The 18556-nt window shown below is 44.4% G+C and overlaps 2 protein-coding genes across 3 annotated transcripts in view; both read left to right on the top strand.

Annotated features, from left to right (window-relative positions):
* Positions 1-18556, top strand: part of LOC119431574 (probable serine carboxypeptidase CPVL) — a 73143-nt gene that overhangs the window by 28007 nt on the left and 26580 nt on the right. The gene's annotated exons all lie outside the window — the stretch shown is intronic.
* LOC119465761 (probable serine carboxypeptidase CPVL) overlaps positions 1-18556 on the top strand; it is a 104401-nt gene that overhangs the window by 75777 nt on the left and 10068 nt on the right. Inside the window, exons 5-6 of the mRNA XM_037726227.2 lie at positions 4947-5189; positions 16699-16882. Of these exons, the coding sequence (XP_037582155.2) occupies positions 5125-5189; positions 16699-16882 (249 nt within the window). The 5' untranslated portion in view covers positions 4947-5124. The remainder of the gene's footprint in view (positions 1-4946; positions 5190-16698; positions 16883-18556) is intronic.

Below are 18556 nucleotides of genomic sequence, written 5' to 3'. Positions count from 1 at the left end.
TATAAGTCGGATCAATTACATCTATTCAATGTTGGCTTATTAATTGTATTTATTCATGTAACCTCTGGCGTATATATGGTAGTATGAGGGGAGTGGTAGTACAAAACATCAAACTACAAAGCAAACGCCCCAGCTCATGCGCGAAGAAGTAGAAGAACAGGGAAGGTGATGATGGCTATGTACAAATGAAAAGGACGAAGTACGTTAATAGTGCTTACAATATAAATAAAATACAATGAGTCTCATTGTTGCACAGCAAATGTTAGCTGAGGCTTCGCAAACGTTGATGGTAGAGATGGCCAATATTTCTGCAGGAAGGTGGTTCCAATCGTGGGATATGCTCGGTATATACAGCACTGAAAAAAAAAACTTAGTGTAGCATCATTAAATTTCGTATTTGTTCTGACGACGGATGCGGTGTGACACGTATTGTGGACGAGTAATTAGGGCATCAAGTATGGTGGTAGGACGGTATAGCTTATGAAAAAAAAAGCATAGTCATACAGCTTTACGGCGATATGCTAGAGAAGGTTGGGAGAGGTTAGCTTTCATGTAACTTATACTATTGGCTTGGTTATAGTTAGAAAATAGAAAAAAAATGACCGGAATTTTCTCGCACTAACTCTAATAACGTAATTAGGTTTTCGTAGGGGGGATCCCAAACTGCTAGCGAGAATTCTGGTTTAGAAGGAAATAGCGTTTTTAGAGCATTACCTTAAGAGAAGATAGTGCTTTGGAAAAGTTACGGCGTAAGCAGCCGAGGCTGCGATTAGAACTGTTAATAATATGCTCTATCTATATTGCCCATGTTAGGTTAGAAGGCATGTGAACCCGCGGTCGTTGCTTTGTGGCTATGTTGTTGGGCTGCTAAGCACGAGGTCGCGGGGTCTAATCCCGGTCACGGCGGTCATATTTCGATGGGGGAGAAATGCGAAAACACTCGGGTACGTAGATTTAAGTGCACGTTAAAGAACCACAACTGGTCCAAATTATTCCGTAGTCCCCCACTATGGCATCCATTATAATTATATCGTGGTTCTGGCACGCAAAACCCGATAATTATAGGGCATGTAAATGCCTAGATATTGATACAAATGAACAGCATCTAAAGGTGCTCTGTTGAGGTAGTATTGAAATGGTTTGGTATTGGTTTGAGATAAGCGCATAATTTTACATTCGTTAAAATTTATTATCATGAGCAAAGTGTTGCACCATCCAGATACCGCACTTTAATCAGTTTAAAGGGCAGTATTGTCAGTTGCATTATCAATTTCTCGAAATATATCACAATCTTCAGCGAACAAGTGCAAGGTATAATACAGAAAAGGATTAAAAGTGCTCCGACAACGAATCATTGTTGTAGCTCTGATTCTACTTTGATAGGCTGCGAGTTGCGGATATAAACAGTTACAAATTGCAAAGGGTTAGTAAGAAAAAACTCAATCCCTTTTAGAACGTTACAATGGAAGTTTAGTAAACCAAGCTTACACCGAAGTAGTCTGTGACATACTTTATCAAACGCCTTGCTAAAATCTAAAATGTAGCTGGCGCAAGATGATCAGTCAAGAAAGCAACGCAAATGGTGCGTAAAAGGTACTATAGTTGCACATCACATGAGAATGCTTTCCTATTATCATATTGTGTGGTCGTGAAGAACAAGTTAGATTTAAGGAAAGAGATGTATTTTGTAAAAAATTGAGAAGCCATTCCACCCTGTGGAGGTGGATGACCAGCCAAGCTCTATTACGTCACACAGAGTTACACAAGGGTACATGTTTTAATTATCATCATTTTGTAATTGCACTGACGCTAGCTTTGTGATTACTGTAATATACAATGATTGGTTCCATTAAAACTTAGACAGAATATTGGCCGAAGTTAAATCTATACAGGGCCGTTGTTGAGTAGTTTAGTGACATGGTTTCGTATGGCGCTTCAAACCAAACTCTTCTAGCATAAACTGAGCGAACCATTTCGTGTCTGGTTTTGAAATGCCCACATTAAAGTCTCCAGCGATCATAACAGGTGTAGTGTCATCGCCGCTAAACCATGCAAAGTGCGTGGTCATGAACATCTCCACAACAAACTTGTGCGCGTCTGGAGACATATACACAGAGGATATCACAATTCCGTCTTTCGTTTGTATGGCAAAGACATCCCCACAGTCGGTGGCATCGTCCACGTGCGAGTCAAGGGTGTATGGTTGCACCACGGCCGCTGGATGCAAGCGCCCACGGTACGGCCTGCCGCGCCAGGCGGCTTGTTATGAAAGAGCGTGAGGGGCTGTAGTTGCATACGCGGCCGCTGTTGGGCGCCACGGAGTGGGAACGGGTAAAGGCGGGAAAAAGCGTACCGGCGGCGCTGTCACAGACGCTACTACAGCAAGATCAGTCATTTGGAGGACCACGATTTCGCAGCGCGGCTTTTATTTGCCTGCCGCCAACTTGTGTACGCTCTCGGGTATTATTCCTGGGAAGTGCTGCCCATGCCGCGTAACTGTTGTGTGCCACGGTGCACGAGGAACGCGAAGAAGAATCTAGGCGTCCGCTACCACTAATCTCCGTCAGATGCAGGATGACGATCACAGTGGCTGCACAACATCTCACGGCAAAGTTCCAGTGGCAAAGTAAGCAAGCGAGAGCCTAACGATTAATCACTGGTTTGTTCCCTGCATTTTAAAGAAGTTGATTTATAGGGTCTTGCTTCTGACTGCAGTTCGTTCAGTGTTTCCTAATTATCCGGCTTACATTAGGAGGGGCAATACACAAAGAAGTAGGAAAAATTCCCGAAAATTTCTGTGGCTAAGTCTGCCAGATGAACAAAGGGAAGTTGTGAACAGTGACAGTGGAGATTTCTGCGTGATAAATCAATCGGAAGGTGAAATTTACTGTTCCGTTATGGAACTCACTACTGAAACTACAACGGAAAATAGTGCCCAGAACGCTCTGTTGTTGGATGGTGCATCGCAAACCAATCTCGACATTGACGTCATGATGGAGAAGTCAAAGAAGACTATTCATTGGCTCGAGATGAAACTTATTCGCCTCAAAAAAGGCGATACAGGCGCTTCAAGACGGGTACGATGAAGCGCGCGAGCGCCTGAGAGCGTACGGTGAGAGTAAAGAAATTCAGCAGTTTTCGACAGTATTAACAGTTGGCGAACAAGGCGAAAAAGCGTTTTTGTTCATTCAAAATCAAGTAGTTAACTGTCATTCACAAAATCCGGCATATAGCGAGGCTATCCTAAGGGATAGTGTTCTCTGGAAGGCTTGCTCTAACAAAGGCTACAGTCACGTCCGGTTGAGGGCTCTCTTCTAGCTTCCCCGTCGTACCACGTTGCAAAAGTACGGGGGTAAATCAACAGACGAGGTCGGGATAACCGCGTTGATCAACGTCCCGGGTCCGTGGCCCCCAACAGCGGCCGCATATGCAACTACGACCCCTCACGATCTCTCATAGCAAGCCGCTTGGCGCGGGAGGCCGCACCATGGGCGCTTGCCTCCAGCGGCCGTGGCAGTACAATACACCCTTGACTCGCAAGTGGACGATGCCACCGACTGTGGGGATGTCTGTGCCATACAAACGAAAGACGGAATTGTGATATCCTCTGTGTAAATATCTCCAGACACACCCATGGATAACATTTGGAGAAGGCTTGGTTGTGGAGCAGGAGCGAATGTGCTCCTTTGTTACCGACCAAATGTCAATAAAACAAGAAGTCGTATATAATCGTCAAGCGGACAACATTTCTAGCCTTGTCGACATAGGACCTGGCTCAGAGAAAGATGCAATGGCAGCACCTCGGGTTTCCAACCACCTTCTGTGCTTTATCCTCAGAGGACTTTCAACCCCATATCTCATACCTGTTGGCTATTTTTTTTTTACTCGGTGTTTGAAGGGTGAGCAACTGAGTAACATCACAGCAGAGGTGACGAAACTTATGTGGAAGCGGGCTTCCGGATTGTGTGGGTTGGGACCGACAACGCCCAAACAAATGTTTCGGTGTTTAAGAGCCTTTCCGACGACGGCACGCTTTCCCACGTGGTGACCCACCCAGTGCGTGTAGGTGATCCGCTCTTCCTTTCTTTTGGTCAAAACCATCTGATCAATATTCTCCGCTACAATTTTCTGGAAAGAGAGCTATTAGACGGGGATCAGCTAATCGAAGGCGGCGTCTGCATGAAAAATCTGTTCGAAATATAGTCTCAGCTGCTGGTGAAGCCTGTAAAATTCCTCACCCGTGGTTATGTTTAAACAAATAACTTGGAAAAACAGGAAGTGTAAGAGCGAAGCAAATCTTTTCTGAAGTTATTATAGCTACGTTAAAATTACTCCAAGAAAACCCGAAGTGCCATCGTGACGCTGTAGAATTCCAGGACTGCCTCGCCACCGTTTTTTCTTTTTTTTTATGGCAATGGTAGCTAAAGGGAACGCCATTCACGACATTGAAGGTTTAAAGCTGCGTGGTCAGCAGGAGGAGCCCTTCTACGCGACAGACGACTAAGAGGTTTTATGGCTGGAGGTAGACTTTATCAACTATATTGAGGATTTGCAGCTTTCTGGCGGCCGATCAAAGCAGATCACAAAGGAGACTTACGAGGCGAAGTTGCTGCCAACTAGGTCTACAGTGGCAGTAATAGAATACCTTCTAGATTATGTTAAGTATAAGTTTTCTCTCGTCAGCATTAAATTTCTCCCTGCTTCAGTTGTAATTTGACTGACTCATTCTGCTGTATCGACTGTCGCCAGGGTGCAGTATGTTTCGACTCGGGGATTTAACATTGACCCCTTGGAATCATTTTTCAGCTCTCTCAGGCAGTTTAACGGGGGCAACGCCTAGAGTCTATGGTCGGGCAGCTATCTTTACGTGGAGAATTGCCTAAAGGTTAGAAGTCTTCTAATTAATTACTAGGGAACCTGTAACACGGTCCACTTTTTTTCTGTAGGTCGGGATCCTGCATGCGGAAAAGACAGGCAACGCACCGTCTATTTCTGAGTCCCATGCTGTCGTCAGCCTGCCCATACAAGACAATGATGTTCCTAGTTGCCCAGTTGAAATCAAACATGTTGCCAGGGAGCCTTCAGGCGAGCTCGAGTGCTTGAACTACTGCTCACAGGCGCAAGATGAGCTCGAAATTGCTTCAATTCCCTTTTTGGCCGGCTACCTCGCCCGTGCCTGTGATGAAAAGGTATGAATCGAATGTTTTCAAGGCTACGCGATCTGAAAGAACTGGTTCGTTAAACCACGTCAGTTGCAATTGGCATCCTTAGTTGTTTTTTTTTGTATTGTCAGACACGTTAGTTAAGCAAAACAGAAACAATCTTTGTTCTAGCGAAAAAACGATCCTTCATGGCTCATGGCTCACTTTTACGAAAGTAGTGCCGCTCATTGGTTTATTGATTATTCTTAATTTCTTGAACTTCACAGCTCTTGTGCCATCAGTGAAAGGAACTCCTGCAAGTGTCAAATCCGATGGAGACAGTTTATGGGTGGATAAAAAGCCTGGACAGCGGGCACCTAAAATATCTGACACCAGAACTCATCGGCATCTGCCAGCTCACGTGCAACTTTGTCAGCAGAGTAATGAAATCAGGGGAGGTGAGAAGGAGCGGAAAGCTATACACGTTGCTCCTCTCAGTTCTGCTGCCGCGCTACAGCCGATGTCCCGCTTTTATGTGCGAAGCGAACGATCCGGAGCATTCCAAGAAACTTTCTGAAATGCTTTTGAGGAAGTTACTTCCACCTGTGCTCTTCAACTGGGCTGGCAACGTAAATGCAATGGTTGAGCGTCTTTTAAAGCTGGTACAAAAATCACTATCAAGAAAAGTCTTGAGACTCTGAGGCGAGTCAATGGGCTTGATTTAAAGACATGTGCAGCGCAAAAGACAAGGAAGAAACATGGGCAGGGAAGAGCGCAAACTTGGCATTCAATAAATTCACTTGGTGTCGTTTGTTCGTATTTCATATTAACTGTTGAAATTCTGTGTGGAATGAAAGTTATCTTGCGGAAAAATCTCTTTTAGGTGACGCGAATTCACTTCTGCGAGATGGTCGCACACACATGAGAAGCATTAGTTTGTGACTGTGGTATGTGATATTTCATCATATGTACTATCAGCCTGTTTGAGGCAGCTGCAGGAATGAATAAGTTTTCGCTTATACTTGATGTTAACAGCAGCAGCTGCAATTTCCGAAGTATTTTTTTATCTGATTGTAATTATTAAACCCGAATGGTCAAACATATGAAGACACAAATGGATAATTTTGATCTGTTAGGCAAAGTGGAACACCTCTAGAACCGCTTGCTGAGATTCTATTGGATACCAGGAAAATGTGCCCGGGATTACTTCTCCCAATAGCGATCGGTGAGCGAGGTCGCATCTCGGGCATGCAGGGCAAGCCCAAGAATTCCCTAACAGCTGCAGCTGTCATTAAGCAAGAGTGGTAATGAACCAATGTGTACTTAGGTGGCTTTTAAAAGAATATTTTGCGCGTGACGGAACGACGGACGCACTCACTGCAGCGCGCCACGCATTTCATCCTACGCACACTCGTAACATCCGTCCCCCTCCGGTGGCGCCGCGGTGGTGGCACGGAAGACTAAGCCCTCTGACACCGTTTTCTGAGCATGTGGCAGGCCGCACCGTGTGCGCTTGCATCCAGCGGCCGTGGGTTGTACATACATTTTGTCTTTTGCGAATATGCTAACGCGTCCTCGTGAGTTTATGTGCTGTTCACAAACGATTCCGGTATACCCGTCGACTTGAAACAATGCATCTTGATTTATTTCATTTATTTTTTAAGATTATTATTACGGGCGGAGTGTTTGCAGCCTGCTTCACCGCCGCCATGGGGCGGCCCGGTATGTGCTATCTCCGGATTTAGGCCCCACATATTTTTTTTTATTCTTGACGCGCGGACACGAAGAATACATGGAACACTAGCCATATTACAGCTTCGCTGTAATATAACCTGTTCAAATATTTTGTAACATTTGCTGGTTAACAAAATGGGGTGGCAACTTAAGGGTGAATTTCAGTTACCCCATTTGTAGATCGGAACCACCTCCCATATTTTCTAGCGAGAGCTACACTAGCCGCATTCTCGCCGTTTCGCTGTGGCCGGTGGCCGCACCGCGACCTGAGCCGTTGCCTAGCAACCACCGCATCTGGCGTCGTCTGCTCGAGTTACCACGGCGCGGAGACGCGCCGCCGCAGTTGAGTTGCACGCGTTCGCCACTTGCATCTGGCATGACGTCAGAGGAGGAGCCGGTGAAACCGCGTTGCAACAGAGGAGGAGATGGCGTTGCATCGTAAATATGGAAGGGGCGGCTCGGTGGGATTCGTCGGCAGATATGGAAAGTGAGTCGGAGAGACTGAAAGAAGCCAGGCTTCGTCGTCGGAACGAAACTAAGAGGAGGCAGCGAGCTGAGGAGACAGAGGAAGAACGAGCCGCACGCCTCGAGAAGCATCGTAAGTATACGAAGCAGCCAGGCGAGTGGATTCAGATGAAGATAGCACCCGAAACGTGTTCGAGTCACTGGACAACAACCCCTTATTCTCCCGCCTCACCGACCATCGGGCCCTCTTTGTGCCAATTGAGCAACAACAAGATGCGTTATAGCTTAAAAATGTCTAGTCTTTAATGTAACCATAACTTAACGAGAGGTAACAACCAAACCTAATCACTCAGACGTACGAAGGTAAACGATAAAGATGTAATCGTAGACAGAACCTAGATAAACAATAAGATTAACCGTACCTCTCGCTACGCACACACAAGCATAACTGAGTTAAGCCACAGCGATTTTTTTTCATTCCGTTGCGAGATCGGATGTGTTTATTGATTGCTGAAATGTATTTGTGAATATCATTGAACAAACATACTTAGTACTTTTTAGAAACTGCCAGTTGACATTGTCACATCCAGGAGAGGAATTATATGGTAATAAGTCGATTAGGTTTGTCATGCCAGGAACATATACAAACATTGGTGGTATTGGAACGTAGTCCTCACGCTTTGCTGTTGGTAAGTGCGTATTAAAAAAAGCTGTGAAGGGGCTATCGAGTATGTCATTAAGAAATATAGCCCACGCGTTAACATGAACGACTGCGGTGGATGAATTTCACAAGGTTATTGAGGAATTGGGTGTCGGATTGGTTACTTGACAGAATTCCTTGACCTCATTGTTTAGTGTATCCGGAGGGTAGGTGACAGAAATTTATATTTCGCAATTTTTAGTGCCGATATGTATTTATTGATGCTATATAGTTTCTAGGCTTCCGAGAGTTCGATGCAATCTGAAAAATTCGCTTGGTGACAAAGACGCTTCTTCTTTTTCGATCAGCGTCTCAGGTCAGCGGTACACCACGCTGCTTGTGTATTTGAAGTGATGATAATGCACAGAATGCATTCATTCATGAACTTTATGAACATTGTTTGTAAACATATCCCTGCTAGTCTGCATTGAATCACTATCAAAGGTCTCGAAGTGTGGATGAAAACCGAAAGGTCAATATTAATAACATCAAAATCAAATATTTTAGTCGCATATGGTTTGTATGTTTAGAGCTCTTAATTGAGTGGTAAAAAAAATCTGCAAAACTTATGCCTGGCAAGCAGGAAAAAGAAGTAGCTAGACAGTGTTGCTAAAATTAGGTCATGTATATTAGCAGCGTTAATACACGCTTGGCAGGTTGTAAAAGGAACAGTGAAAAAAAATGGAACACCGCTTCAGAAATGCATTAGCTTGTGAAGAGGATGGCACGGAACCAGGCAGTCAGATGCTTCACATTATATTTGGGAAATTGTAGTCTCCTAGTAAGAAGACGGAAAATGAAGGAAAACGCGACGTTATGATATTAATGCCATTGCGGAATTCATTCACAAATGTTGACAGTGAAGAGAGTGAACGATAGCAGATGTAATAACACTCGTGATTATCATTTGATCCAGCTTTAGTATACACAGATTATTTCAAGATTGGTATTGACAGGAATGTGTCAAGATGGAATATCTTTTGAAATGGCGAGAAGTACGCTGCCTCCACGACAGTCGGTACGATCACAGCGGTAACCCGCCGCGGTTGCTCAGTCAGCTAAGGTGTTGCGCTGCTGAGCACGAGATCGCGGGATCGAATCCCGGCCGCGGCGGCCGCATTTCGATGGAGGCGAAATGCGAAAACGCCCGTGTGCTTGCGTTGTAGTGCACGTTAAAGAACCCCAGGTGGTCAAAATTAATCCGGAGCCCTCCACTACGGCGTGCCTCATAATCAGAGCTGGTTTTGGCGCGCAAAACCCCAGAAAGAAGAAGAAGAACGATCACAGCGGTAAACAGCAAGCTGCATCACCACGCACATGCGCACACAGCCACGTTTCAGTTAGGGCAATTATTTTGGCACCGCACGTGTCAATTGCGGATGCTAAGCTGTTACATTTATTGAAAAGACCTCTCGCGTTAAAAACAACAGAAACTTGAGATGGTAGTGATTGCAGTATGAGGCCACCACTCCTCTCTCTCTTTCCAGTGATGACACACGTTGGTTTCTACCTGTACGAGCATCGCCACTAGCACATCGTGTTTCTAGTTTCTGGACGGAAGCAAGATTGGGGTTTTAAACGAAGCATTTGCTATTAAGAAATAACTGGTACTTTAGTTAAAAAAATTGAGTCAGGTTTGCTGTTAGTCAATTCGATTAGATTTTTACGACATGTGCGTGGCGTGACCGGGAAATCTTGACCCAGAACAATGTTTCTACATTCGAGTTGGTTGATGAAGGCATGTACTTCTTTTTCAATAAAGCTAGAAAATGACTATGACTGGCCGGCACATGTTCTGGTCGAACGAGCCTAGGTGGTGTGCCCGATCAATGGACTCCGCATAAAAAGTATCAAGCACTCCTGTTGTTGCCGTCGTTAACCTTGATTCAGTTATTTGCCATGTTTCTTTAGAATCACGCAGCCCTTAAGATTAATTTTCGCGTCATGACTTGTCTTCGAGTTCAACAAAAGTGTTTTTGATTGTGAGCTGAAATAAAAAGTGGGCTGCACAAAGTTCTTAGGCCGTAATTGCCTAACTTTGGTGTTTTCTGCTCCATATCCTCTATCTCCTTTTGCATGTCTTTAACTTTTGCCTCAGTAGTCGTTTGACCTTTCCTAATAGTTTTTATATCCGCATCCAGCTCAGCCTGGGAAATTGTGGAGTTTTACGTGCCAAAACCACGATCTGATTACGAGGCACACCGTCGTGGTGGACTCTGAATTATATTTTGATCACCTGAGGTTCTTTAACGTGCACCCAATGCATGCTTCACGGGCGTTCTCTCATTTCACCCCCATCGAAATGCAGCCGCCACGGCCGGTATTTGATCCTGCGACCTCTTGCTTAGCAGCACAACGCCAACGTCGCTCAGCAACCATGGCGGCAGCTTAGAACATTGAATTGAGGACGCGTGTACTCCATTTAGTACTTTAAAGAAAGCATGAATTAATAATTATTAGTTATTAGGTTACGCACAAGCATGCAACGATTTTTCGCTGCGTCGGCTCTCCAAAGACAATAGCAACGCAGTTCTCGCCGTCATGGACAGATCGGGCAGCTGTGTCCGCTAGATCATTTCAATAGATGCCGTAGTGACTACGGAATCAGCAAACTATTATCTCGTTTCTTTCCTCAACTTCTGGATGTTGAACTTCTCTAACTTCCTCGATATGCTGCTCATGCGATACATGACATAGTGCGGAAAGTCTGGAGGAATGCCCTGGAATCACACAAGATTGGCCTTGGATGGGGTAGATCCTCCTGAATGAAAACAAGAGTTGCACGGAGGACTAAGAGTTCAGCTACTGTCGTTGATGTTACATGCGACATTTTTAGCAGGATTCTGACGGATTTCGCAGGAATAACTACCACGGCCAGTGATCGTTTGAGTGTGATTGAGCCACCGGTGTAAATATGCAATCGGCAACTGTGCACTTCATTTACAAGGCGCACTGCGGTCTGTTTGAGGAGAAACGAGGGCACATTCTTTGTCTTCCTGATTCCCGGGATGGTGAGGCGTACTTGTGGTTTTTGCAGGTGGCAGAAAGGCGAGTACGGTCGTGATGCAGGCGTACAGTTTGATGAAAACGAGGTGCGATTGACCGCAATTATACGACTGAAAGTTGTGTGTGGCCTCTCTGCAGGTAAGGAAAAAAGATGGTGTGAAGGCAGTTGGACAACGTTTCGAATATGCGCCCTGAAAATTACCGTGCCTGCAGTTGACTATGTACGGCATGTCCACTCGTCTAAAGTAAACTAACAATCAAGTTGGGGGAGTTCTGACCAAAAACATGCATGCCCTTTGTGGTCTGAAAGTGCTACTTACAAACTGCTGCAAGTGATCGAAGCCCTTGGTGTGCTTATCATTAGACAGAATTGGTCAGCAAAGACCGTTTATTGTGCGCTGGTAGCTACGGCGAGGGCTCGGAAAGGATGGCTCTGCGTAACTGGGCCGCTTAATACCCGGACACCGTAATCTACAAACTAGTGTGGATGGCGAACACGTTACATAATATTCGCACGAGTGTCTCCTACTTAAATTTGGTATTTGCCTGCGGTATACACAAACGGAACACTGATAGCGCCAAAACTCTTGAAAAATAGTGCGGATTTCACACACTTCAGCAATGTATCTTATGCGAAGCATTTTGCAGATACCTTGCCATCCAGCACTGTTTGAAGTTCCTCAAGACAATGCCAGGTTGAAAAACGTGTTTCTGTAAATTGAGTTGTGTGCATACCGCGAGCGTACCTGTGTGTGATGAAAGAAGCATGACGACAACCACGTTGTAGACGATCATATTGTGACAAACCGATGAAGATGTTTTCAGATGACTTCGAAGACGACGACGCTCTGAACTTCGCGAGCTAACGATGATCTTGCCAGCCGCTGCCAGTCTTGTAAATACACTGTAAATATATTCCTTACTTCTTTTTCCCCGTAACATTTATAGTGGAGTTTGCGGGCTCAAGCACAAGACGGATTTACGCAGCGGGCGCTCCTTGGCTGCATCTATACATGCCAGCTCAAGGCGAGGATGCTTGGGGCTTCGTCGGCCCCCACGCCAACGGTCATTCTGTCACAATCGAGCGACCCGGGAACCTTTTCCGGCACCGACAACACTGATGTTGAAAATTTGCTTCAACTTCGTGAGCGGGTGAGCGCGAGCAACCACTGGAACGAGACCATCATGCGAGCTATAATTTGATATTCTTTCTCGCGGGAACAGCACGCGTCTGGGTTCAGACCCACGAGAAGGTACATACCACATGGGACATTTGTAAACAGAAGTTCAAGGATTTGTTTGGCAAGCCTGTTGGGCTACAGCGCGCCGCAAAAAAAGAAAAAAGCCTCGCTTCGCGTGTCCAGACGTGCACTGAGTCCTACCTCACGTACATCCAGGATGTGCTCGCTCTGTGCCGTATAAAGTGGATTCGAGAATGTCCGAAGCTGATAAAGTCGAGGATGTCATTAAGGGCATAGCACGTGATGCCTTTCACCTCCTTGTGTTTAAGAATTTTTCTACTGTACAAGCCATCATTATGTGGAACAGCGTCGCACAAGCACCCTCACTCCTCATTCGGTTTTGGTTTGGACACTCAGTTCAGTAGGTCATCACAACAGCGAACTTCGAAATGTAGAACACGGCGTACGGTACCTGTTCGTCTACAACAATGTGTATGCACGGAAATAACAGATTATAAATAATTGGCAGGCAATACAGTTGCCCCAATCAACGTGAGGCAAAACTAAAGATGGAATACCGAGCAAGAAGTAAGATTCAACGCACGCAAGAAGAAAATGCTCAAGGAGGATTGCCGCAATGCAAGAGTTCGCGGATGAATCAGTCCTGACGCAATTCGGTGAACCATTCGCTTATAGATAAAATATTCACATGAAGGAGAAGATGATCTGATGACAGTCTGCTACAAGGAATACTGAATCTCCATGGCATGTCCGCGAAAAACATAAAAAGGAAAACTTGCCTTACTAATGCTTTTATAGGGGCGAAAGAATATTGTTTTGCTACATCATAAAAGAAACTATCTTGTGTGCGCACGTGAATTAGTTTGCCACTCAGCATGAAATATTCTGCTACACGTGATTGTGAAGCCCTGTCTCCCGTATAAAAATCAAAATAGAATGGCAATGTGGTCTTATGATAACCGTCGGTTCACACACAGTACAATGTCACACCTGTCAAGGGTGTACTTTATCCACGCTTCGTGGCGCCTGTTGCGAGTATCACCACAATGTTTGACTCATTTCCTACGCAGAAGTCGATACAAAACTCCATTCGACCACCTTAGGATCGAGAGAGCTGTCATGTCGTTGTCATGCCGCCGTGTATATTACAGATGCAGCTATTTCGTCAGTGTGAAGAATGCGGATAAGTCAGAGGCACCAGAAGCACGCAATTTTCACCGTGCATTTCATTCCGGTTTACTGACAGGTTAGCCATGGTGCGGAGTCATCATTAGGATCGTCATGCTGGCGTCGCTATCGTGCGATTAAGGCTGCAGGTATGCTATGAACCTGTTTCGCATATAGATTCCGCTTGAAAACTTAGCGTGATTACACGACACGTCAGTTTATTCGTATGAAACGCCCCAATTTTCAAAACAACGAAGGTATCTCTTCGCGCCATCTCGCCTTGCATCTGGACCATCTGAACTCGGCCAACGCGAGGCTACCCTATTTTTTTGGCTGTGCCAGGAGTAACTTTTACGGTGCATTTTGCCTTTCATATCGGAATGGCCAACAAAGCTACATGTGATAACTGTGGTCGCGAGGATACCCTAGAAGTCGTTTTGTGTGACTATCCTCAGTACAGTGTACAGAGAAAATCGCTGCTATAACTTGCATTGATCACAGGCCATCGTTAGAGCAAACCTTTTGAAGTCTCAGCCTCATAAGCCATAAACAAACCTGCACAATGAGCTTTAGCCTTATTGGTGGTCATTTGGCTGAACGTCATCCTATGCTGTGAAGAGCGCGGTTCTCCTGACATGATGTGATGATGTGTCTGTTCTCTATACATTCTTATCTTTCCACGTACCAGTTCCCTAGGGTAGCGTTTCCGGATTTCCGCCTCTGGTCAATCTCTCTGTTTCGTATTTATTTACTGGCAATTTCGCACGACGGATGTTTTCTTCTACATGTTTTTCTTTTTGACAGGAGGTTTGCAAACGTGTGCTTTGGCGTAACAGTTATCAAACTGGGCGAGACATTCCACAAGCTTTGTTATTTTACAAAGACGTAGTATTCAGAAGTACTGCAGATTGGGCAAGTTGGTGCATCGTATTCTTGTTTTGCTTTAGCGCAACTCAGTTTGAGTTTGACTCAAGAACTAAGATTCAACGTACGCAAGAAGAAAATGCTCAAGGAGGATTGCCGCAATGCAAGAGTTCGCGGATGAATCAGTCCTGACGCAATTCGGTGAACCATTCGCTTATAGATAAAGTATTCACATGAAGGAGAAGATGATCTGATGACAGTCTGCTACTGATGACAGTCTGCAACTGAGTTGCGCTAAAGCAAAACAAGAATACGTAGTATTCGCAGCGTTAGTTAACTCGATGCGCGGTCGGGTTCACTGGAATGTTAGCAGGGCGGTTAGAAAACCGCAATTATTCGCATCTACCCCTCCACACAACAGCTCGCATCCACCTAAAGCTTGGGGTTTTCAGAAACATTGCTTTTTTGTCACATATAAACGGAAACGGCATTTCCGTTGCGGTCGTCTGAAAGCAAGTTTTTTCAGAGCTAAGCTTCGAACATTCTTCCTTTAGAGGAATACTGGAGAGACGTACGGGCCGAGTCCACTGACCTCCTGCGCCATGGACGCGGCGTAGCGGTTGTTTAAAGTGACTGAAGCAGCTGTTCCGCACAAAAACATGCCCGTGAAGCTCACGTGTTGTAAACGAGGCAGTAATTGAGTATAAAAGCAACTACGGTTTCCGAGACCGTATAGCCATGAGGGCAAAAGAAAGATGGGAAACGTAAAGGCTCTAAAGATAGAAAACAGGCACCGCAATTTGTCATATACGGCGACGTCAGAAACTGCTTGCGCTTCGCGCTGCGTTACGTAGTAGCTCACAACCCAGTGCCGAGGCACACTCAGCTGGCAGTACTGGCCACGACAGGGCAACGGCCATCGCTTCGGCCAAACGACATGAAGCGCGCAGAAGTCTGGATAATCGTAGCCTTCGCATTGGCCCTGGAGTTTATTCAGTGGTGAGCGCAATCGTACTTCAAAGACAAAATTAGTTGTTTTTTTTTTCATTGAAACGAATTTCTCAAACTTTTCGAATTTCGAATTTCACAAGTCTTGCAACTATATATTGTGGAGAGTGTAACTGTGTTTAGCATACGACCGTAAAGATTGATGCGTCTGTCGAAATGTATCAATTAGTGCGTAGCAACGTTAATTAATGAATGTAGTGGGGTTTACGGGCCAAAACCACAATTTGATTATGAGGCACGCCGTAGTGCAGAACTTCCGGATTTATTTTGACCACGTGGGGTTCTTTAACTTGCACCTAATACACGGTACACGGGCGTTTTTTGCATTTCACCGACCATCGAAATGCGGCCAGCCGCGGCCGGGATTCTATCCCAACGGCGGGTGTGTATCAACATGACAAAGCATATTTGCTAAAATGCTGCATTTTCGCTCGAGTTGGTGATTCATAATAGCAAAAATAGGGGGCCCGCTAAATTTTTGTGTTATCCTGGATTACCAATTCGATCAAAGCAACAACCTAATAAGTTAAATGTCTAGTACAACGAGCTGCGTTTGTGGTTCTTCTTATCACTGTCTTCGTCATTTTCTTTCTCGTTTTTTTTTCGCTAACATACAGCGCACACAACTAGCGTTTCACATCAAATACCTATTTGAAAGGCATTGCGCTGCAAACATAAGTATTTTCCATGAGTGTTTTACTTGCACTTTGCCTGCCTTAAAAGATTCTAAGCATTGCCGTCCTCAATTTAGCGAACGCCCACCCATTCGCGAGCAAAATTCTGATGTGCGCTTTTAATCAAATCCTGGTATACTGAATTGTCCATTTGCATTTAAAGGTTGTGGCAATAATTGTTAAACTTCTAAACTCGCTTAGCAGAGTGCTAGCGAGAATGCAACTGCAGGCACAGTGCAAGCAAAGAACTGTTTTTGCTGCGTTTAACCAGTATCCTGCACTACATACTGAAATATGAATAAACTTCAATCAGCAGCTAGGAATGTGTGTATTTTCTTTTATTGCTGGCTGCCTAAGCATATGACAAGAGAAAACGCCTCGTTTTACGTGCATAATAATTCTTCACTTAACATTTCAGTATAACACTGACTCTAGAAACGATACATTTCTAGCAACGAAAAGTTTGCACCACTAAACCATCACGCCTTTCCGCATTAGCACGCATTGCCACCCCATTGAGTTACAATATATTGCAGCACAAATGAAGCTAAACCCGTCTGTCTCCTCACCTTACTCCTACTGGAATACGGCACTCTTGAACCCGTACAAAGATTTTCTGCTAGATTTTCCAGGGAACAAACAAAATGTGTGCATCTAAACCACCGTGTACGAGACTAGCAACCCGATAGTCTGTCTCTTTGCTAGCTGTTCTCCCTAGTAATTGCAATTTTCATTAGCTCCACAGGTTCCGGGCCACTGTTCTTGACGCCCTTTATAGAAGAAAACAACAGTGACGAGGCCAGAACCATAAGCAGAGTGAAGCTATTCAAAGACGAGGCGAACGTCACTGCTCACTCGGGCTTCATCACTGTGAACAGGACACTTGGGAGCCATCTTTTCTTCCTCTACATACGAGCCCAGGTAAATGTTCGTTTCACGAGTTATTGCAGCGTAACAGAAACTCGCTAAAGAGAAGGAAGTGCAGAGCTACCAAGTTGTTGACAGTCAGTGCATCCTGTCTTCGGTGTCGTCTTTGACTTCACACCCGTTCGTTATTGCTTTCTAGTGAAGCAGCACTTCGGTTTTTAAAGTATTGATTACACGACTGGTCAAGGCTTCCTCGACGTATATACGCGGTGTTCCGAGGCCTCCTGTCAACGACTTGAAATTCAATTCAATTCAATTCAATTTTACTTTCAACATCAGAAGAAAATGATGTTGTGGGCAGTAGACAAAAAGCCTCGAAAATGGGCTTGAAAGCAACATTTGGCAGACAACAGTACAACAGTGCAAAATATAAAATTAGTAGTGCACGTATGAATGTATTAAACAAACATATTCCCAAGTTGACGTGTCGTACAAGCGCAATTTAGGAAAAAGAAAAGGAAGAAAAAGAGAGAATATAACAATATACAAAGATTTAGTCACGACGCAATAAGAGCGGAGTAGCGTGTACAATATAAGGAAATGATTCGACAAGCTAAGCATATTGCAAGAGTAATAAAAAATGCCCAAAAAATCCATACTTATTGTACACAACATGCCAAAAACAGGATGTAAAAAAAGAAAAATGACCAATATGTTGCCTACGCAACATAAGTTATTTATTTAGCACATGTGGTAGCTCTATGCACAATCTTTGATCAGCATAGTGGGTTCTGCAACGGGGCTTTCCCACAATTGATGAAATCGAGTGTCGCGTGTATTTTATTTATGAGTCAAACAGGCAATAGTCTGGAGCAAATTGTATTTTTTTCCTGAGTTCTATTTCATAGCGCCTTATGAGTGTACGCTCGTAAAGGTAAGGAAGGGAAACTAAATGCAACTCTCTGAAGGGTGGCTCTGAATGGCTTTTATGTGAAGCACTCGCGATCGCTCGAACAGCCTTTTTTATTATGTGCAATTTTTTTAATGTTGGACACAGTTGTAGTACTCCATACTAGGTAGCAGTAACTCAAAATTGACATAAATAGGGAGTTATAAATAAGAAGCTTCACACTTACTGAGATTGAATAACGTAGTTTAGAAAGTATGCCGGCGACTCGAGATAATTTAGTTGCTGTAGCTTCTACGTGAGTATCCCATGCATGTGCTCTTCGAAAAGAATTCCTGAGCACTTAACTATACGTACTAGTTCAACATATATATTTTCAAACTTCAGTACAGCTCTTTATCAACTTTAGAATTCCTGGATCTAAAATGAACAGCTTTTGTTTTGGTCGCATTTACAACAAGGTACTTTGCAGTAGACCAGAATAATAATTTCATAAGTACTTGGTTTGCTTTATGAAGTGCATCACTTGGGTTTCTCGCTGTAATTAGTATAGCACTGCCATTAGCGTAGATAACAAACTTAGCGGAGTTATCAATGTTAACTATGCCATCAACCTATCAGCAAAACAATAGACGTCCCAGGATGCTTCCTTGTGGCACTCCTGATGTTATAGCTCTTAATTCAGAAGAATAGTTGCTGACAACTACTTTCTGCTGGCGGTAATGAAATCAAGATCGCATTAATTCTAAAGACACACCATGGAAGCGCTAGTGGCTGAGAACTTCGGTTGTAGTGATGTGGTTAATAAGGTCGAATGCTTT

Source organism: Dermacentor silvarum, chromosome 10 (genome assembly GCF_013339745.2).
Source record: "Dermacentor silvarum isolate Dsil-2018 chromosome 10, BIME_Dsil_1.4, whole genome shotgun sequence".
NCBI classification, from domain to species: domain Eukaryota; kingdom Metazoa; phylum Arthropoda; class Arachnida; order Ixodida; family Ixodidae; genus Dermacentor; species Dermacentor silvarum.
The sequence above is the reverse complement of the archived record's forward strand: the minus strand, read 5'-3'. Positions and strand labels throughout refer to the sequence as shown.